The sequence below is a fragment of the Apteryx mantelli genome, chromosome 16 (genome assembly GCF_036417845.1).
Source record: "Apteryx mantelli isolate bAptMan1 chromosome 16, bAptMan1.hap1, whole genome shotgun sequence".
NCBI classification, from domain to species: Eukaryota; Metazoa; Chordata; class Aves; order Apterygiformes; family Apterygidae; genus Apteryx; species Apteryx mantelli.
The window spans coordinates 14,496,536-14,518,266 of NC_089993.1; the positions used below are offsets into that span (position 1 = coordinate 14,496,536).

Below are 21,731 nucleotides of genomic sequence, written 5' to 3' on the forward strand. Positions count from 1 at the left end.
TTAGAGGAAGAGAAATGTCAAAAAAATCTGGTGTTGCCTTTCAGCCTCACTTTGTTGCTGATATATAGGCTATAGCTCTGTGTGAACGATACAGGGTCTGTCTGTAACACAAAGCTGATGCTGCTTATGGATGGCCACATACCTCCTTTAAGGTCCTACAAAAGGTTTCAGCCCAAATTTAGGGTGAAAAAATGTTCTTTTCCCTCCAATTTAGCTATGGTATGATTGCCTCCTCTCTGCTCTCTGTAGCCCAAACTGTGTTAAACTGCTGAATCCAGTTACACCCAGACCTGTAGTGGAAGGGACAAATTCTTCTTCTGCTGACCTCAGTTGGACTGAGGCTGCTGTTCTTGAAGACCTTATTCTGCTCTAATCATTTTGAGCCAGCCTGTATCTTCTCCCACTTCTGCCTGGTGGCCTCTAACAATCTCATCCGTCAGGCAGCAGCATGATTATAGCTTTATTTAACTTACTTTGTCTGCATTTGCCTTTCAAGGAGCAACAATACAGCAATTCTGTAGACTGTATGTGGCCTCAGAAAAGAAGTTGTCCTGTTTACCCACCAATAACAGAGCCTTCATAAATTCTTGGGATGATGCCAGTCTTGATAAAGACATCGGTGGTGCTGATAAGCCAATAGTCATAATCAGCGATCGGTGTCTAGTTGGCGTTTTTGCGAGGCTTTGTGCCCAACCTTGTTGACCCTACTCTTTTCCTATTAAGTACTGCATTGTTTGTCAGGGGAAAGACCTTCTCAGGGATAAAAATGGTACCTATATTGCAGGAAATGCCTAAGATCAAAAATGTTTGGCGTGGTTTGTTCTTTTTATTGAGTGTGGTATATCATGAAGCATCCCTCCCATGCAATTTCAGACACAGCAATATTAACCTTGCCATTTTACGTCTTCTGTTGGAAACTGCCTCACCTTGCTGACATCTGAATTATGTTTTTAACAATAATTTCCTTTGTTAAAAAATAAGGAAGCCAAAATGAGCACCAGTACTGCAGGCTCACTTTTTGGCTTTAATAACACAGTCCTTTACAAGGATGAGGTATATGAATCAGTTTTTGTAGACAGTGGTTTTGGATTGTTTACTTGCTTGTTTGTGAAGGATTTTTGTTTTGCTTTTGTCCCTTCACATGTGAATCTATCACTCCTGATGCAATAGCACACTTTGGAAAAAGCTCCCTGGTCCCTCTTATCTAGCTGGACTGTTACTAGGTTATTGGATTCTCTCTTCTCTACCTTCCGCTAAAAATTCACTCACTAAAAGGGTGAAATTGCAATGTATTGAATTGCATGATATTGCACCAATTCTTTATCGCAATATCATTTAGATTTTAATAGCTACAAGCCTTCAAACTATTTTGGTGCTACCACAGACATTTAATATCTGTGAACTTACGGAAGGTATTTTCTGGCACTCAGCAATGACTCCAAAGCCCCAAAGAATTAGACTCAGCAGCCCTGAATTTCAAAGCCTGACATCACTGCAAGCAAGGAATACAAATCCATCAACAGGAGCAGGGTTTTAATTGCTTTTGAATGATTCTATAGAAATCTAAAATTGCTTTGTGGGATGAAAAAAATCCCCACTTTTATCTGTGAAGAGGTTTTAATTCTGGTGAATAAAATAAGTGGCTGCTGTAATAATACACGATTTTTTCTCTCTGACTGTGTAGCTGTTCCTTCAGCCCTTGCCTGCTGGGATTTTATCCTTGAGCAGTGAGACATCAGAGTTCATCAGATATTACACGTGGCAATTGCCAAACCAGGAGAGGCTTTTTGGTGGCTGGAAGATTTGTGCTTCTATTACATTAGCTGTTAAAAAATGAGACCACCTGTATTCTTTTTCAATGTGACCTTCTCTAGCTGGTCATATGCTGTATTTTCTCTGTGATCTGATGTGATTTTAAGGGTGATCAAAAGGCCAACAGTGCTTTAAAATCCAATAATACCTAGTCTCTTGCTTTGCAGCTTTTTTTTTTTTTTTTAATGAAAAGAACCAAAATCTTTGCAGACATTTCTACATCTGGCTTAGCTTCTGGTTAAATGCATCCTCAGGGAGTGCTGGAAAATATTACTTCTCTTGTTTAGAAGAGAAGTAAACGAGTCAATTTTTCCAAAATTGTTTTCAAGGAAAGGCATATCAGAAACTGTTTGTATTTTCCTATTTAATAGATCTGGTGAATATTCGAAAATTGTCTGCATCGCAAATGAGAGTGAAGGCAACAACAACAACAGAGGGTGAACATTTCCGTTGCTTTGCCAGAGGCGTGAAAGGATGCAGCAGCAAACGCCTTTGCAGGCTGCCTGCAGCCAGGGACAGTGTCTTGCTGAGCCATCCCCGGAGATGGTGCAAACTGTGACGGTCCCTTCCCACCCCCACCCCCATACGCTTGCAGGGCCGATGGCTTCGGCTGCCTCCTTCTCCGTGGGCTCCGGCCAACATGGGACTGGCCAGGGCTGGAGCATGCAGCAGGGGAGCTGGAGCTGGAGGCACTGCAAGTGCCGTTTGCCCTCTCATTCACCCCCAAAAAACCCTTTCGGGAACTCCGAATGGGCCTGTGTCTAGGCTCAAGCAGCAAAAAGGCTCAATATCCCCTGTCTCCACCCAAATCAATGTCACCAAAACCTTTCCGAGGGGTCTCAAGGGCCATAGCAAGCATCTCCCAGTGCAGCGGTAATAGAATCCAGTACTAGTTTTAGCTGGTTGTAAGTAATGTTTCCTTGACCAGATATTAAAATGGTTACTGAACTTGTTTTACGGAGAAAATAGTACTTGTTATTTTAGTTAGCAGTAAACTTAAGAAAAGGCGATTGACAGCTGCACCCAAAATTCTGCACTGATTTTTTCGTTGCCATCTGAAGCATGGTAGTGCTAACATATTTTCAAGTACAGAGAACCTTTCTAATGAGGGCTTTAAAATATTTTTAATGATTTCCAGAAATAAACCCAACCATTACTGTATTTTTGAAGGACAATTATTTTGTCCTTTCTTGCATAGCTACACATTTTAAAATACATTTTAAAATAATCATTTTTAAATTGATTTTCCTCAAATTGACCATAACAAAGCAGACAAATCTCTTCAGCATTAATTTTCCACCTAGCTGAAGAAATTAGCTCTGGCTTTCTCCCTCCCACCCAGGAGCCCTGTTAGAATGGTTACCTGGATACCCTGCTTGTAAAGGATGTATGTGCTGGAGCAATTTAAATAGCCTGATTTGTCATCTAACTGCCGACATCATTAGCAAAGCATTATTTGGCTGGAACGTTGTAGGCTGAACATGGATAACACCTCTGTGCTGAGGAAAGATTTAATTTAACTACCGTGTGACCAAATATTGCTGTCTTGGGTGAGGAGCTACAGCAAGTCCAGTGTGAGGAATACGACCTGTGTCTGGGTGGTATTTCCCCACTGTGTGTAGTTATTCCGCACATAAAGGACTTCCCTATTCCTCATCAGGATGAAAGCAGGATCTTTCCAATATGATGGTTTAGAATCCAGTGGTTTGTTATTTTGGGGCAAAGAGAGAATTCTCTTATGATGGGGAGGAGGGAAGGGAAGGAAGAGAACAAGGGAGCAATCAGAATAGCTGGATGATTATGAATTTTTCAGAAGTGTCAGGTTGAAGGCTTTGGTCTAGCACTGGGCAAAAATTTGAACCTGCCTCTTGCTTTTTTCCTTGTTACTTTTCCCCTTTTCACAGCCCCTGTTTCAATTTATTCATCTTCTTATCCTCTTTAATTTTTAAGATGGCAATTACATCAGGACAGAAGGACTCTCAAAAGCAGGTTTTTAAAGACAAGCTGATAAAATCACAGTGATGACTTGAAAATAATTGTCCTGCATATGATATTGTGTAAAGCAGAAAACAGTGACTTCATCTGATAAATACAGTATGTCAGAAGGCAGAGATAGTCGATTCCCTGGAATCTAACTATTGAGCAGGGTCAAAATTGTAGTCTGCACATAGCAATAAGGAATGTGGAAAAAGCAAATCAGAGCTTTAAAAAGAGGCTTTTGCTAGCTCTCAGATCACTTTTTAGGTCTGGACTGAACATAACACATCATTTTAAGGCTTTATCCCAAATCAGGTTGTTCTGTATTGATTCCAGGATGATCTGGAAAACTCAGCTAGGGTCTGGGGATTTGTCAGGTAGGTTGTGCATGCTCCCATCTAAGCAAATTCTGCACCTACAGCTGAATTACAAGAGCACCGCAATTACATAGCTGCCTCTTGCATATTCCTGAACATCCTTGTTGACAAATCAATTCCCAAATCGTGTTCAGGAATCATAGTCTTAAATGAAGCAGGGTTGCAGAATATTCTGCTGATCTATTGTGTAAGTCTTTTTCCTTTAGTTGTAATTGATGTTACAAAATATTTTATGGCTTCTGTCATTAGTATTCCCAGTTGTCTAGATCTACAATTTATTTCATGCTGTAAAAATGCTAAGAATTTTCTACTGAGTAGCAGCACCAATAGAGCATATTCCTAGATTTATCAACATGGGATATTTTTGAATGGGTAAGGAATCTTTTGTCTTTGAATTAAAATGTGTCTAGACAGTGTTTTGGGGGTTTTTTTTGGTTAAAAATATAGCAAAATGAAGATACTTTCTAGGTAGTAATTAAATTCTTCCAGTGACATACAATCTGTTATGCACAAGGTTCTAGTGTAATGAATATATTTATTTCCAGGAAATCTACAGTATTTTCCTTGCCATTTGTAGGACTCAGCATATAAATAATGCAGACCATGCTGTGCTGCTTTTCAGTTCTTCCTAGGAAATGATGCCATTAAAAATGCCAGAGTTCTTTCAGGCACATGCAGACACAGCAGGTAAAAGAATATTCATGTGATGAACAGTGACAGAAGCAGCATCAGCTAACACATAACACTGCAACGCGCAGCTCAGACAATGAAATTGTTTGCAGTAATTATAGCATGGAATGAGACTGTTGTTTAACTTAACATCATGGTAGTCAAACTGTGATCCATCAAAGTGGGCTCTGAATTTACAACCTAGGATTAGGACCTGGAGGTGTAAAATAGGGTGAAGTGAAATGAAGACCTTTGCGCCCTCCCACTGCCGTTCCCGACACATACAATGGATAACTGTAATGAAAATGCAACTTCACTTGAGCAGTTTCGGAATGAAAAGGTCACAATTAATTCCTGGCAGGCTTGTTTTTGTTTGAGAGCACAGGTTGCTGTTTGAAGTCTGCAATTCAGATACTTAAAATATCTTCTTCATGAATCCGGTGATCCCTCTTGCAGTGTTCAGATGGCAGAGATCAGCCAGTATATAAAAGCACAGTTGCATCCCATCTCTCAGTAAGGTAGAAGCATTTTGTATGTTTAAGAAGGAAAATTTAGCATCTACCATTCTTAGGCATTCCTCACGCATAAGCAGAGCTTTAGTACGCGTTGCAAATGGAAATCAAGTACATGATGTGCCTGGAAGGAGTTTATCTAACTATTTATGGGCTGATCACATTTTGAGCTAGAACTGACTTGGTTATTTTTAGTTAAATAATGTTACAGTAGTACTTATATTTGTAAAGAAGTAACAAAATTTTCCTGCTGTGTGGCACTGTCACACAGAGCAATTCCCAGCTCTTTCTTGCTGTGTCTGTTTTCAAACCTTAAGGTTGCGATGCTCAGGGTCTCTGGAGGAGCATCTGAATCCTAAATGTCATGGGGATGCCTATCTCATTGAGGATCAATGAGTTGCAGCTCAGAGTCAGACTTAAAACTCCCCCAAAGCAGTTTTATGTGTCTTTGTGCTTTCCTTATTCCCTCCCTGCTGTGTGCAGAGCATTTGAACTGGTTTGGGCAACGTGGAGCCATCCGTTCTGGTTTGTAAGTGGACCGTGTCTGCTGTCTGGCAACCCAGGTTAGGTTTTCCTATCCCTCAAACGCGGTACACACGTGGAGCGCATGTGTTTGCCCAGTGGTGTTGGAACAGATTGATTTTCAGAGCTGGCGTTAGGTTTAACTCGTACAAAGGGACTTTGTGCAGGAGTGTGTTCAGCAAAGCATCAGGCTCTCATATGAAGAGTTTTTATTGGATCTGTCAGGAAAGTTCAAAAAGCCAAGAAAGCTCACTGTCTTAAAAAAGTCTCAGTCTGCTTTCTCATCTTTGTTTTCACGATAAAAATCAACAGCTTCAGTCAATTGCTCTTTGATATGCTTTTAGAAAGAGATTCCCAAAACTTCTGAGATGCAGATGTAAAACATAGCTACGGCATGTCGTTAACAGTAGTGACTGTTCCTTCTTTCTGATAAAAAGGGAATGGAGAATCATTAAAAGTCATGGAAAAAATAAGGCAGAAGCACATAATTTAATATGGTCATCTGTTTGGAAATGCACATTGTGCATAAATAATCAGATGCATCAGCAGGGAATCCACAGCCATCTAGCAAGTAAGTTGTTTTGCAATTGCCATCTGACCTGTAGATAAGTGGAAACAGTGTCTTCATTACATTTACAAAACTGCACATTAATCATTAGTAAAACCAGCACTCCAAGATGTAAGGGAGGTCTTGTTATGTCTATGGGCACTGTGTGCATGTTCCTAATGGCAGGATTTGACTATTAAGGTGATATCAAAAATATGCTACTTGGCATGAAGACTTGAGCCACAGTGCTTACTAGCCTGCTACAAAGGAAATCCAGCTTAGGATATAGTTTCAAGACTCACTATATGTTGGGGGGGGGAAAGGTATATCTGGAAATATGTTCGCAAAGAAACTTGTGTACAACTTTTGGAAGATGTGGTTTCCACCCCTGTATGATACTGTTTTAGTTGAGGCTGCGCAGGTTTCTCCAGTGCCTTCCAATAGCGCATTGAGCAGAGAGTATCTGTCAGGTATGGTTTGTTCTCTTTTCCTCTTACCCTCTCCTTGGGTTGTAGAAGATTAAGAACAATTCAGTGTTTAATTTTTATAGGGCTTTACTGAAGGTTTTTTTTGTTTTCAGTGTTGCTGCTGTTCTGTCTTCTACTTCATTTTAGAGAAGGCGGATGGGAGCTGTGGTGGTAGGTTCTGGGAGCAGGAGGTGGTGAGGCCCCGGGATTCCTGTGGGAGTTCATTTCTCACACTACATGGTAGTTATGTTGGCGATATACCTAGTTTAAGAGTATAATTGACATGATGGCACGGCACCAGTGTATGCGATGTTAAAAATCAAAGGGTGAAGCTAATATTTTTAAAGCTGTTGTCTCCTATTGGAGATAGCTAAGAAGGGAACTTGAGGGACCCATAATAAAACACAAGAATATGGATTATGCTTCCTTTTTTATCCAAGATCTCAATCCTTAAAGTGTAAAAAACACAGTGGGTTTTGGTCAGAGTTGCAGATTTAATTGAAGATTCTTCTACTCTCTACTCTCACCAAATCACAAAATACCTGCCTCGATGTTAGTAAGACCTATTGAAGATCTTGTGGACATATTTGAACTACACACTAAAGACACAGCTTATGGGCTCTGTCCCCCACATTTGGGCATGGACAAGAACGTAGTGTTTGCTGTCATGACTAGTTCATTTGGTTATTCACTTCCATGTGTTTTATCCACAATCCGGTGAAGTCAATGTGCCTCTTTCCCAAGGCTTCACTGAAATTTGAATTCGAATATGGGCAGGTTGGGTCCCAGTTTAAGGACTGGCTCTGTAGTTCCTGATCCAGTTCACCCTGAACTTGGTTGGAAACCTTTCATTAACTACCAGGAAAGTTGGATCATACCCAGAGAAAAAATAGTAAGTGCTAGAGGAATGAAACGAGGAAGTTCAATGATTAAATAATGGGATCACTTCACTCTGCCATATACCTATTCTCACAGTTAATATGAAAAGGTAGGAAAACAGTGAAATAAAAGTGTCCCTCACTTTAGGAAAAATATAATCCTCTCTTTGAAAACAGACTCCCACAAAACTCCTGTGGGTTATGCACACACATATCTACCACACTGTACAGTAGATAAGCTTGACATTGTAGACATTTTAACACAGTTAAAAATTCTAGGAGAGGTAGCCAGACATACGCAGCTAGAGAAAAGCAGCTGCATGTCATAAATTAGCTCCATAAAAAAAAAATTGGCAACAGTGTCATTTTACTAAATGTTTTACTGCACATCGTTTGCAAATTTTTTTCCCTCCTCTCTCCTGTCCTCTGCTCTTGTCTCTTTTTCTTGTGCTGTTTTGTTCTAAGCTCTGCTTTTACTACCTACCCTTGCGTGTTTTACTGTAATCTCACCTTGTTTTATCAAACAACCTGCACATAGGTGGACTTATAAATTTAAATTAGCCGAAACTAATTTTTAAGTCTCGTCAAAAGGAGCACACCTGCTTCCCAGTGAACACTACCTAAGCTGAGTCACTTTGGTGAGTCGTAGCTCCCCTCCTCACGCCTGCATGCACACACCCCCACACGCTCACGCACACACACGTCCTTGCCTTTCTTAAGCTTTGCTCCAGGTTTGGGTGTATGCGGTTTTGTGATCCATGAAGCGTGAATACTTGTCTCTGCACCTTCAGGATGGGAGTTCACTGAACGCATTTGCACTTGATGGGAGATATTTTTATAAAATAGCAATCGCCCTGCGAGGTCCTGCTGAAAGCAAGCAGGCCAGCTAAATCCGCTCATTCTGTGTCATGATGCTGAGCAGTTTCCCCAATGTCCTTCTGCTCTTTATTATTTCACATGGGATATTTTTCAGTGGTTTCAATAGGTCTGTTTCTACCTAAGAGGGGCAGAGTTAAGCCAGTTCTGAGCCTTTTTTAAATCCTGCTTCTACTGTCCTTGCAATTGATGCTTCTCCAGATCTTCACCTCCATGTTTTCACCCGCAACTGCTGCATTTTTAACTAGGATTAAATCAAGAGAGTGATAATATTCTGTGTGGACAACTGGGAACTGGGTTCTTCACTCACCCCGTTGCAGCCTCCAGCAACAGGGCCTGTGTGGAGGCCGGGAGGTTAAAGTGCTCCTTCTCAGTGGAAATGCAAAAGGGTGAAGAGATGCTAATATGGCTTGATTTTTCCCTGGGAGTAATATAGTGACTCCCTGTGGGCTGCAGAGCATTAACCCACCCTTTATCTAGACACTCGCAAGCTAAAAGGACCCTGATGTGTAATTTCCAATGTAATTTGTGACTCATATGGTACCCTTAAAATAAAATGCAGATTAGCAGTGGGGGTCTCGAGCCTGGAAGAGGGGAACTTCAGCAGGAAGATGAGATTCTTCCTGGTTCTGTGAGGCATTGCAACAGCTCTGCAAAAGGTCTGCGAAAAGGGGCTCCAAACCCTGTACACATGTACTCCTACTCCTGCAAGAAGTGAACAACCAAGGTAGAGAAAAATAGTCAATTCTAAATTTGCCTGGCAGTGAAAACATTGGTGTTAATACTGCTAGGGCAGCCAATGGATTCTTCTTTTTTGAAAAGTTAGGGAGTCCTCTGACTGAGGTTGAGAAATGCTGTTCCCAAGTGCTCAAGAGACTTAGGAGTATGCTGAAGTATTTGTGCTTGTAAATCACCTTGGCAGCTGCAGATGAGAAAGTAACTACTTGAGAAATGCTCAAAATGGCAAACTGGTGATGTCACCACATTCCCCAACATGTAACACTTTGCAGACCAAAATAGCCAACAAAAGATGCATGTCCATGAAACACCTATGAAATAAACCTCAAAGATTTGTTGATCAGCAGCTCTTTTTTAGAGCAGGACATGGCCCATGTCCATGCATAACCTTTAAAGCTCCATGGATATATCCTCTCCCTAGTGAGGGGTAGCACGAGTGCCAGCCCCTCCAAACTTGGGAGGAATAAAGAAAAAAGAAGTGCTAGTCTACATTCCTTGTTTAGGCAAAATTCTGCCTGGAAACAAAACACATGGAAGTTTACCCAAGAACCACGGAAACAGGGCAAAGAATAAGTTAGATACCCTTCACAGAGATCCTGTTTGCTGACAGGATGAAGAACATTAATGAGACAGAAGTAAAAATAAAATAAAAAAAGAGAGGTGGAAGAGTTTGGTTTATTAGAGCAATGAAACACCACACCATATCAAAGCAATTCCCATTTCTTTTGTAACCACAAAGTAGTCTGAAACAGGCAATTACATCTTCTTTCCAGCTCAGAGAGGCACATCACCCTTTGCCACACATTAAAGAATGTTAATAGCGGCAGTAAAGCAAGTTCAAGGGTGTGCGTGCTTTATTGGGAAATCACACCTCCGAGGAATTAGAAACACTTAGCCCTGGGGAGCGATTATCTTGCAGTAACCACATGCTTGCTATCCTCCCTGGCATAATTATGGAAGATTCTCTGGATTTGGTATTGAAACAAGCTTGAAAAGCAAAACTTGCAGTCCTCTGAGGGAATATTCACCTCTGGCCAGCACAAGGATGAGGCACCACCACCTCCTATGTGAGCTTTGTGTGGGGCACCGACGAGGGGCTGAAGCGGAGTGTGATGGACCTAGTCATCTGCTAGGATGGTTTCTGCAGGAGGTCTTGCACAAGACTCTTTGCTTTGCTTGTCTGATCCTCAGCTTCTCATTTTGTATCAAACATGAGAAGAGTATCTGGACTTTTGAGGTCTGTAGGGGAGAAAGGCTGGATGGTGCAGTGACCTCTGTACAAACAAGAATTTTGTGCTCTTTTATGTATCAGTCCATCCATATGCACAATATAGGCTCTGTCCTGCTAATGAGTTTTGACAATAATTGTTTCTCTGCAAAATCTTGGGCACTTAGCTCAGTGTCATGCACTAACTGGTAGCTCTCCAAGGCAAACTGAAATAAAAAGCCAAAATTATTTGGCTTCTGCATGTTTGGTTGGGAGGCAGGAGGGACCATGCCAAAGTTAGCCTGGTTAGTCCTTTGGGGCCCTTGGGGAAGTGGAAGCCCCCCAGGCAGTTGCAGATATATAGCTCACACATGACAGAAAACAGAGAAATCCCAGAGGATTTGCGCTTTCATGGTTGGAGCCTGAACATCCTTTTGTTTATTCCTCCAAGCCATGCTAAAATGCTGGCCTCGTTGGGTGGCTAATAGACAGACAGGTCTGACTGTATTAGGTTTTAGCCATATTATACAGTGTTAGAGAGAGAGAGAAAAGAGAAATTCAGACCTTGAACTCTGCACTGAAAGGAGCCTGTACCAAACAGGAGGAATGTGAAGTGCAAACGCTGTGTTGTATTTCTAATTTTGTCACTATTCAGTTCACACAACTTCTTCATCTTAGGGGTAGATGAAAATGTTGGGGCTCTGTGGCCCAGACACGCTGCCTGCGGCCCTTCGCTCCATTCACTGCAGGACACAGCTCGGACGGCGTCTGCAGGACACAAGAACCCATAAAACTTGTTTGAGCTTTGCTGCATCGGTGTGTGTTCCCCTGCGTGGGGCAGGAGACACATTGCCAGCCAGGGCTTGAGCCTTATTTCTGGTTACAGAAAGGCAAGTAAGGAAAATAATTACTTTTTGGTTAGCAGAGTTGGAGTGCTTTGTGTGTCGTTGGTGTTTGGGTAGGGGGAGCACCGAGGACATGCAAACCTGGGCTCTACCAAAGCCCGCGGCCAGACTGACTTTTACTTTTGGTGGATTGACGAGGTTTCTCCCAAAGCTGTCGCTGCCGTGGGTGAACGGAGAGGGGCTGAGCGCTGGGAGCTGAGAGCGTGTTGGGTGAGCAGGAGGCAGCAGCAGGCACCGTCTGGAGCCGTGTGCGATCCTGAGCTCACCACCGGCTCCATCGCGCAGAGTGCTGAGCGCAGAAGAGCTCCGAGGAAGTATTAAGGATACGCTTGGCTGTCAAGGACACACATAGTTCACTGGCTATATGCATGCCCACAGTTAAGCATGTGCTTAATGAGGCTGGAGTGCTTAGCTTAGGGCACGGCTGAATCCTTAATAGCTCCGTGTTTTGGAGCTCTTGCTGAAAAATGGGGCTAATACTTTCCTGCTTCCTGGGATATTGTGAGGACAAGCTTACTAAGGTTCATTATTCTCACAGTGATAGGAAAGAAATGGGTGAATAAACAGGAAAGAGTTATACATCGAGCTCTCGATGTGTCAGGTTCATCGTGATTATTTTTTCCAACCTATTTTGAACTGGAACCTATTTTGAACCCTGGAGTTTCAATAGCACATATATCAGATACAGCAAAAGGAAAAAATCCAACAAGCTAAAAGACATTTGAACTCTGTGACGCTTCTAATATATTTAATGTTATTGTTCCTTTAAATCCCTACCCTTAATGACCCCAGACATATTAAGTAACCTTCTCAGGGCTGAAGGAATGCTTCAGACTTCCGATTTTGTACATATTTTTCCTCCCGCATTCTCAGAGCTCTACAAAGGTTAGATATTCAAGACCTTCTCTGTAGAAAATACTCTGTAGTCCTTTTACTGAGGAAAGGCTGAAGGTATCTGGGCTCACACCAAGCTATGTTTGCACGGCCTGTTTTCAAAAACAGTGTTTGCAGCTGTATCATTTTTCATGTTTGCAATTTATGGCTAGCAGACAGTGTACAACAGAGCCTCAAAGGGATAAATCAAGGGGAAAGATGACAGATTTCATGGGCTTGGTATGGCAAAAATGCCATACGTTGCACCCCTTGTCTAAGTGCGCAAAGGAATCAACACCGGAAAGGCTGGTATAGGGGCAGAAAAGGATTTGCATGATAAAGTTCTTAATCTTAATGAAGATATCTTACCTTAAAGAAAGGCACCATTGTAGCACCTCATTAATGGTCTATTCTGCTTATTTAATTGCTATGAGCCTTTTTTCTCCCTGCTGTGGCAACAGCATTGGCCATATTAATGTTGGTACAGGGAACTGTTTTGTAGTGCTGTCAAGTACCTCTTAATCTTTCCACTCCTATATGTCAAGTCAAGTTTCTATCTCAGAGATGAATCAAATATTATTTCTGGGTTAAGTTTTTTTTATCTGCAAAGCAAATTAGCAACAGGAGCTTCCCAGAGCTTGCCTTTCTTTTCATACCATGACTCATTTGTTTTCTGTACAAACCCTGCTTTTTCTGGATGGAAGAAAAAAATTTCTAGCCAACATGCGCAGCCACTTAGCCACCATGGCATCAACACTGAGTTGTTCTCCATCCCACATCCCCTCTTCCCACCACCTCGACAAAGGGAGAGGAAAGGGAATTTGCAGTGAGTCTCACAGATTTGCACACCTGCAATTTCTGTATGTGTGTGCCAGCTCTCATCAGTAATCAGCTTGCCACTACGCATTATATACCTCCTGCTGAGTGCCGTGTGCAGGGTGTAGGCTCCTGTAAATCCTGGTACAAAGACCTCAGCTTCTAATTTTGGAGATCCAAGGTTCAATCCCCAGTTCTTTCCAAAAGCAGGAGGTATTCAAGATTGTTCTGTATGTCAGGTTGTATATTAAGTGCATCTATGTACATCTATCTAGAGCTTGGTAGTACTGGAGTTCATCTCTCTTGCTTTGTATGGCTTATCTGCTCTGTAACAGCATTTCATTTTGCTTTCTTTTTAGCCGTCTTCTAAATAATAATAATAATAATAATAATAATAATAATAAAAAAACCTTGTGAATCTAAAATCCAACCTGCCTGACACTACAGCTCCCATCACACTGACTTCCATCATCTTAGCTGATCTACTTGGAAAACGGGAATGGGATGCAGCCAGCTGTCAAGCCCAAAAGTGGCGGGTGGGGAAGACATCCTGACAAATGTGCTTACACTAGTATTTTTTTTCATTTGCTTTTCCCAAGATGATAGACAGCTACTTACTAGGCAGAGCTTGAAGTAATATTCTGAATTGCTGAAGAATATTCTACTAGTTGATCAAACTCTGTATGTTTTATACTGATCAAAGATTCTCTTCATGTCTTATATCTGAAAGCGAAAAAGAACAAATGAAAAAATAGCAGTTCTTCTGTGCCAGTAGACAATGAAATGATGATTGGTAAGATTATGCCTTGACTTTACTGTCAGCACAGTGTCAGTGAAGGCAGCAGTATAGAGAGGGTACATTCTGAGATATTAGTACAAAATCTAGAGCAGTATAGAGAAATCAGAGGTCGCTTCATTGTCTTCTTGAAACAGTGACATTTTTGAGGTGACATACCAAAGTAGATGTTTCAAGGCTTTGGGTTGGAGGGGATTTTAATGAATTAAAAGTAGATGAGTTGTGCTTAATAAAGAAGGGGCTTCCAGTCTGAGGAATCTGCAGTCTGAAGGCCTTAAGACCTAATTCCCCAAGGGCTTAGTGTAGAGGTGATCTTTTCAGGAATGGGCACTGGTTATTGTGGGAAGCTCAGGTCTAACAGTGGCATAGCCACAAACATGTGAACATGCTCAGAGAGCCCCAAACCTGTGTTCCTTCCTTTGCAACGGTCTCAAATTAACTGCAAGAAATGCTGCTGTGATGGTTTTGTCTTGGCTGTGGAGTAGTGCAGCAGGAGATCCTGCGAGGGAGGAAAAGCCAGACTTCAAATTCATAAAAGAGTAGGGCCAGCACATGGAGTCAAGGAGGAGAGGGCTATAGCCATGGGCTTGGGAAAGGACATTTCGAAGAACAGGGTATAGCCACATCTGTCAAGAATGGTTTAGGTCTAACTGATCTCGCCCTGGGGCAGGGGAATGGGTTAGGTGACCTCCCAGCATTTTTTTCTTGGCAACTGGAAATGAAAAAAAACCTTAATGTACTGTTTCCCTGTGGATTTTCTCCTCCCCCTTTCCCCCACTGTCCTACTGTGACAGGTAACAAGGTATTTATAAACACGAATTATCTTTTTGAAGCTTATTATCATTCATTGTATCAGAAGTTTATGTTCTATATTAAGCTAACTGGTCCTTGAGCGTGTGCTGTTGTCAAGCTCTCCTTGTCTGCTCAGAAAAAAGCGCTCCAGGACTGGCATGATCTTGGTATTTATCCTTTTGGCGGTTTGCTAATTATTCCTATTCCTATTGCATCCCTGTGCAAATTTCTGTCTTTCTGCCACAGTAAATTTCTCTCATTTTTCTAGCTGTAGAACTGCTAGTTAAATGAGAGAAGCCTGAATATCCTGCAGAGGCCCATATTGTCATTTGGATGATAGCAATGAAATGGGCCAAACATCCTTTCTGTACCACGTTAAATTGCATGTCTTTGCATTGCTGGATTGGCCACTCATTTTCTGGACCATATTCTCCTCTTGTAAACAGCTCGTATCGTTCCTAGGAGTGCTCTTTGCAGCAGAAAGCCTTGATAAAGCCAAAGCCATCAGCTGCCAAGATTCCACAAGGAGTCGGAAATAGGCACCAGATATCTCTGCTGCTGTAGACATAGCCACATTAGCAATGTCATTTATCTTCCTAAGGACTTACTAAGCCACTAAAATATATTATAAAATTAAGTGGCATTTCTTCCACCTGCTGAAACTGATGCCAAATGCGTAGAAAGCCCTCCCTGATGACACAACACCGCTTGCAAAATTTAAGTGCCCTGCTAAGGACTGCAGCTGCCTCGGAGACATGCTTTTTTCCTATGGGCTGCCTCCTCCACTTAGAATAATAAACTTTAGGTTATCTCAGGGCACTCTAGATCCCAGTGCTGCACAATCCAATTTGACATAAGGGTTGCGGGGGGCAGCAAATCTTGCAAGCAGACACTGGACTTTCAGCCTGCTTCTTCCACTAGTACAAAGCAGAAGTTCATAGAAGAGGGTTGGTAAAATTTCGTGCCTGTCTGTGTTGGGCGAAAGGCTCTTCGGACTCAACGCAGCATCTGCGTTACGGCTGCTTGCCAGAACAAGGGGCTGGTGATAAAGCCCCACTGTGGGGCTTCCGGATACAAGAAGTCCCCAACAGGCCCCAAAGTAACTGAAACAGCAGCAAACTGCTGAGTAGCACCTATTAGTCTTGTATTAACTACAAGCCAGGTGTTTAAACACCTTAAATATTTCCCATGGAAGGAGATTGTATCGGGCAACGCCGCTTTCCATGGGAGAACAATAACAACCCAATAACAACCGATAGCTGCAGGTAGACCCAGATAATCTCCCGTTATCTGTTCCAATGGCCAGATTGCTCCCTTATCAATGTTAGTTGTGTCCCTGCCAATGCAATTACCACGCTTCATTGGCCTGTTACATCTCGTACTGATTTTGCTGCTGTTGGTTTTACCAGCCTTGCACCCGCTGTGATCCCGTTCGCAGCTGCGGAGGCACTTGCTATAGTTACGGGCGTTGTGCTAGTGGCCAGAATGGACCAGGGTCCTCGTGGCAGAAGGGTCCAACGTGAGCAGACGCAATCTCTGCCGCGGGAAAGCTTGCGTTTTCATCCCGAACAGCATCGTGTGACCTGCAGAAAGAGATATCTCTTCATCGTATTCCTCCACGCCGCAGAAGTGGCGGGGTGTGTGCCGTTGTAGTCCTTAATCCTCTCTAATCCTTTCAGTTGATTCCCCTGATTACTTGTCGGAGCAGGAGTATGGCCTATTTAAAAAACACTATTTTCAAAACCCTCACTACGAAGCAGTAGCATGTCCTTCAATTAGTTAAAAGTACACTAATTTCACACAAAAGCGTCTCCAGAAAGTCTCTGGACTGCGGCATGGGAAGGCAGCATGTGTCTGTCAGGATAACGCTTGACTCAGATCGGTCTGTTTGCCCTATTTTCTAGCTTTTTGGCTGTTATATAGATAATACGACCCCTCCAGTGCAGAGGAGGTCTGGCATCTAGGCAGGCTTCTTTCGAGTAATAGGTCACAGCCATGGCCCTGGTGCGTATTAATCCTGGTGACTGTATCAGGTGTACACCAGGGATCCTCGAGGCTAAATATAGATTACCGTGTTAGAGGTTTCATTTCTATAAGGGCTTTTTCTGAAATGCCAGAGTTTGCAAAGACTGCAGTCTCAGTGCGGTGGCGAGGTTCAAGGATGGCATTTGGGGAAAAAAAAAGAAAGAAATTATTAATATTGTATTTTGCGGACATAGTAATTGGTCAGAAAGTATTTACACAGACATTTAAGAAAAACTTGAGGCAATGCAATTATTTTCACGCACAAATCACTATGGCATTTTATCCCAATATTACTGAGCACCAAAACATGTATCAGCAATAGTAAGAATGGAGCTGACTCACCATATTTATTCCTGAATGCATTCACTAATCAGAGCAGCTTTATTTTTCCCGTTGGTAAGCATGACTTGCTCTTCTAGCCACGAGACCAGATCGCAGTTGCATCTCATCTTATGTAAGTGCACATTTGTTCCTCGTCTGCTTAAGATAAATCTTTACTTTACTTCCTGCTTTCCTCCGAGTTGTGCCACGGCTGGGAAATTTCCATGGGCTTTGATTTCCACTTAGTTCTTGTTTCTCCTCTGCTAGTGTTACTGGTGCTGATTTGTCTTTTCTTCATGCTGTAATTGGTCCGGTGCCACTGTGTAATTTTTAACTGTGTGCAGTATCAACAGCACTCCATCTGTCTCTCCTCCGGAGCTTCCCAGCCTGCCATTATAAATATCTGCCAAATCCTTCTCCAAAGAGAGGATCGCTAGTTTCCAAATGTTTGCAAAATAAAAGCAGCAGCCAAAAACTCTCTCCCACCGTCTGCAACCTGTGCAGAACCTGTGTGCTGCATGTTGTGAGATTTTATTGCTGGCACTAAGGAGCTCTGACCATTGTCTTTAATTTATTATCCATCCAAAGCATACACTTCTGCGGAGGGTTTAACATATTGCTCTGTTTGCTCAAATATCTCGTTGCGTGTGTCTTTTTATTAGACAATCTTTCTTCAGTAAACCTGAAATAACAGACTTTTTTTCATTTTCCTTTAAAATGCAGTTCCAATTTAAAACATGCTATTTGATGGATTGGTCCCAGTGTTGTTTCATAAGATACTTTAATTGACCTGGAATGGACTCAGAGTGCATGCTCCTTTCCCAGCCTTTCACTTAGAGATTGAGGGCCATTTACAACGATCTAAAGCCAGAATAAATTCGTAGGACTTGTTGACTTTACACCAGCATTATTGAGACAAGAATTTGATCTCCCAGTTCTCTATATGTGTGCGTCAGAACAGGATGCGTTTAGGGAAATTAGCACCGAACCAGGCAGTGCATTGATTGGACTGTGCACACTAAAATATAGCAAACCTTCTAACATTGATAAAATGAAATGATGTCGAAATACGTTTGGATAAAGTATAAAATTTAGATTATGATGTAGGTGCCTTTTTAACAGTGTTAAACACATTCTTATAAAAGTCAATTGATTCAAAGCTGTGTTAGTCTCATGTGGCTTTCTGAGCTCAGTTGTGTGCCTAGGCCGTGATCATCTCACCTATTACCATTTACCAGTGGTATGGCAGCTTAGTGTGGCTGAGGAGTTGCCAGCAAATCTCCTCAGGCGCTGCTGTAGACCTCAAATTAATGGTAAATGTTTGTTTGAGTAAAAGTGTTGCCAGCTGAAGTCAGATCCAAGGAACAAGGTCCCAGATCTCTCTATGGGATACTGGAGTAAGTCGCCAGAAGGGATTTTTCAAGGTTGTTGAGGAAAGGTTTCATTCTTGGACCTGCCACATCTGAGCTGTGCAAACCTTTGCGAGGGAGCGTAAAGCAGCTTGGGGACTGATCAATAGTCTTTTGAGGCTACCTTCAGAATAACCTGGTATTTTTAAAAGACAGAAACTGGGAGCCATACCTGTTGGACGTGTGCACGGACGCACAGGAACTGCGACTAGAAGGTGCTTTTCTGCAGATAGGTAGAGTCAAGCACCCGAAGCACCAAAGAAACGCAGGAGTTTGTTTCATGATGTATAGTCAGGTTTGAAAAAGTACCAATATCTCCATCGTCTAGATTGCACTGTGGATTTGGTGTTGATTTTTGAATGTTTTAGGACAATCAAGTTCATCATTTTCCAGGAGGGTGCGCTACCATTTAATTATATATTATGACAGGGAGAAATATGTACAAACAGGGCTAACCCTGCAGGAGAACTGTACTTATTCCCAAATGAATAATAGCCTGAGCCATTGCCAGGGGTGGCAGGGAACAAACAGAGAAGTGAAATTAGAGAGACCATACTATCACAGCAGTAACATACCGACTGCCCCATGTGCCAGATGGGCAGCATGGAGAAACCATCACTGGGTTATGTAGATGTTTGTACTTACAAGGTTGAGATCTACCTTTTATTTAAGACTTAATTTTCTGCATCAAGATTTTCTTGTAAAGGAACAGCCGTGATTTGTTTAAACTCATTGGGAGATAAAAAGCAGATGGTATTGATTACCTAATTAGTAATGTTTTCTGCAGATTCTCAGCTGCACTGATACGTGTAAAGTTTGCAAAAGCTGGAGATGAATCTTTTTATCTTTGGTTTGTTGAAGAAATTGAGTTTTTAAAATCTGGAAGGGAGGGAAAGTTGTAAAGAAATGTTTAATTTCTGTCCAGCAGAAAATCTCTTGTTAATCTCTATGTTAATCTCTCCCCCAGATGTATATTCAGGACTCATTTCTCCATTTTTGAGGGGAGTACGTACAACAAGGTTGCAGCTCTCCTAGCACTCTTGTCTGGATTACACACTGTGTTGTGTAACTTGCCACAGGGTTTTGGCTCTCTTCTACTCCTCCCTGTGGGTGTTTGCCTCCTTCCTTCTTATCGTGGAGAGAAAACACACCATTATTTTATCCCAGGTTCACTTCTAGCTTGTCTTACAGACCATTGGCAACCATAGCAGCCAAAGTGACTGCTAACTTGAGGAGGGCTGTGGGCAGGTGGCAGCAGTCCCCGGCAGCCCCGCTCTTCGTGGTGGGAGCGAGGGCGAGCGCGCCGGCCACAGAGCCGGGTGCCTGCTGAGCGCGGTAGTTGTGCCTTGCTGCCACTTCTCCGGAGATTTGAACCCTGCACCGCCCCAAAGCCTTTCAGTTGACAAGGTCACTGCCTAGAAGTTGCATTTTAATTGCCAGCGTGTAACGTGTGACGCGAGAGCTGGCCACCCGTGACAGAGGAAAATGAAAAAGGGTTGGGAAATTATGTTTTGTTCTTATGGGGAACTGTCCTCTTTTGCAAATGGTCTACAGAACAGCTTTGCAATGCTTACAACACTTTTAAAACTTCAAAATAGGGCATAATGCAAGCTTAGGTGTGGCCTAGACTTTTGAATGCTCAACTGCATGAGGATGCTCTCCATCCAAAAGCCAGCAGGAGTGGAAATTGCCTGAAGTGAGACAGAGATTTGCTCTTCTGTTACACAGAGAGCACTTTCTATTTTTAATAGAGTTTAGCGTTCAAGCTTCAGTCTTTCTATTCTGTCAAGATGACATTTTTTATTGGTTCTTAAACTGAAGAAACAACAAATTCTGCATCCTCTCTGGAGCACGGTCTTGTTAATATTCTTTGAAACATGACATGTGTCATGGCCGTCAAACGGCAATGATCCCAGTTCTTCTGAAATGAGAAAAACATGTCACTTCTGGCTCTAAGTAATACAAAGGAAGAGTCATATTTTAGATAGTAGCTGCATGACTGCCAAAGATGAAAGAAAAATGTTATTACTTTTGGAAATCTCATAATTACAGTTAATGATAATTTAATGAAATGACATTGTTTTCACTGCTATCACTAATGAAATGTTTGAGAGTGATAAAATAGATCTTGTTAAATAGAGCGAGTCTTGAGTGGAATAGCTTTGTGACAGCAGCCTGCATGCACAAGTCTTGAAATCCTATTTTTTGTTACAGTAGTTTAAAAAAGAAGATAAAATGAGGGCTACATGGCAAATAATGCATACACAAGGTATTTAAAGGCCTTCCATTAAGCAAACAATACTGAACTCCTGAATAACATGCTGATGACTGAGTGTTGCTCCTTAGAAATGCTAACCCTTCATTATAACACTTTTGCTGTTTTTCTTTGCAGACAAACCAGAGAACAAGAAACCCCGCCTGACTTTTTTTATTTCTCAGACTATGAAAGACATAATGCAGAAATAGCAGCATTTCATTTGGACAGGCAAGTAAAATGGATTTGCATTCAAAGAAAAAGTAGAAATATTGTGATAAGCTTCTTGCACTTGGCCAGCCTTGTAACTGAATTACTTTTAAAAAAAGGGGAAAATGGAACAAAGGTGGGCAAACTCCATGAATAAATGAAATCGAAGATGATCAAAGGGTAGATTAATAATTAGGAAATAAGACTTGCTCTGGGAATGAGAAACCTGGCAATAACTAATTCTCAAAAAGAAAGAGAAATGATATTGAAAAGAAGCTGAGAAATGAATTTCCCCTGTGATCTGCATAAGGAGAGGACCCATCTCGTGGGGAATGTACGGCATAAGGATGACGGAGTCTGACTCACCCCAATTAGTTCCAGGGCATGCAAATGTGAGTGAGACATTGAGAATCATGAGAGTATTCAGAGAGAAATGAATGGGAGGGAAAGGGAGTTCAGGTTTCGCAGCCAAGAGCTGGCACCATCCCATACAAGGAGCATATTTAGGCCACAAGTTATTAGGAAGGAGAGGACACTGATGGTCATCCCGTCTTCCTGTGTCCCCCAAGCAGAGTTAGCGCACAGTGCATTGGATACCCCAAGACCGGGTATGGGCTGGAGCCCCCTCAGCCTGCCCAGCTTAGGAGTGGGAATCAATAATTAGTGAGGAATTATTAATAGTATGGCTAGAAACTGTGGCATTTCATGGACTGAGTTAGAACTGAAGCTCCCCTCACACCCTGAGGTG

At 42.1% G+C, this 21,731-nt stretch overlaps 1 protein-coding gene across 1 annotated transcript in view; it reads left to right on the plus strand.

Moving 5' to 3' along the window:
• The window catches only part of FAM20C (FAM20C golgi associated secretory pathway kinase), a 59,242-nt gene that overhangs the window by 23,130 nt on the left and 14,381 nt on the right, over positions 1-21,731 (plus strand). The window contains exon 4 of the mRNA XM_067306351.1: positions 20,912-21,004. Coding sequence (XP_067162452.1) covers positions 20,912-21,004 — 93 coding nt within the window. The remainder of the gene's footprint in view (positions 1-20,911; positions 21,005-21,731) is intronic.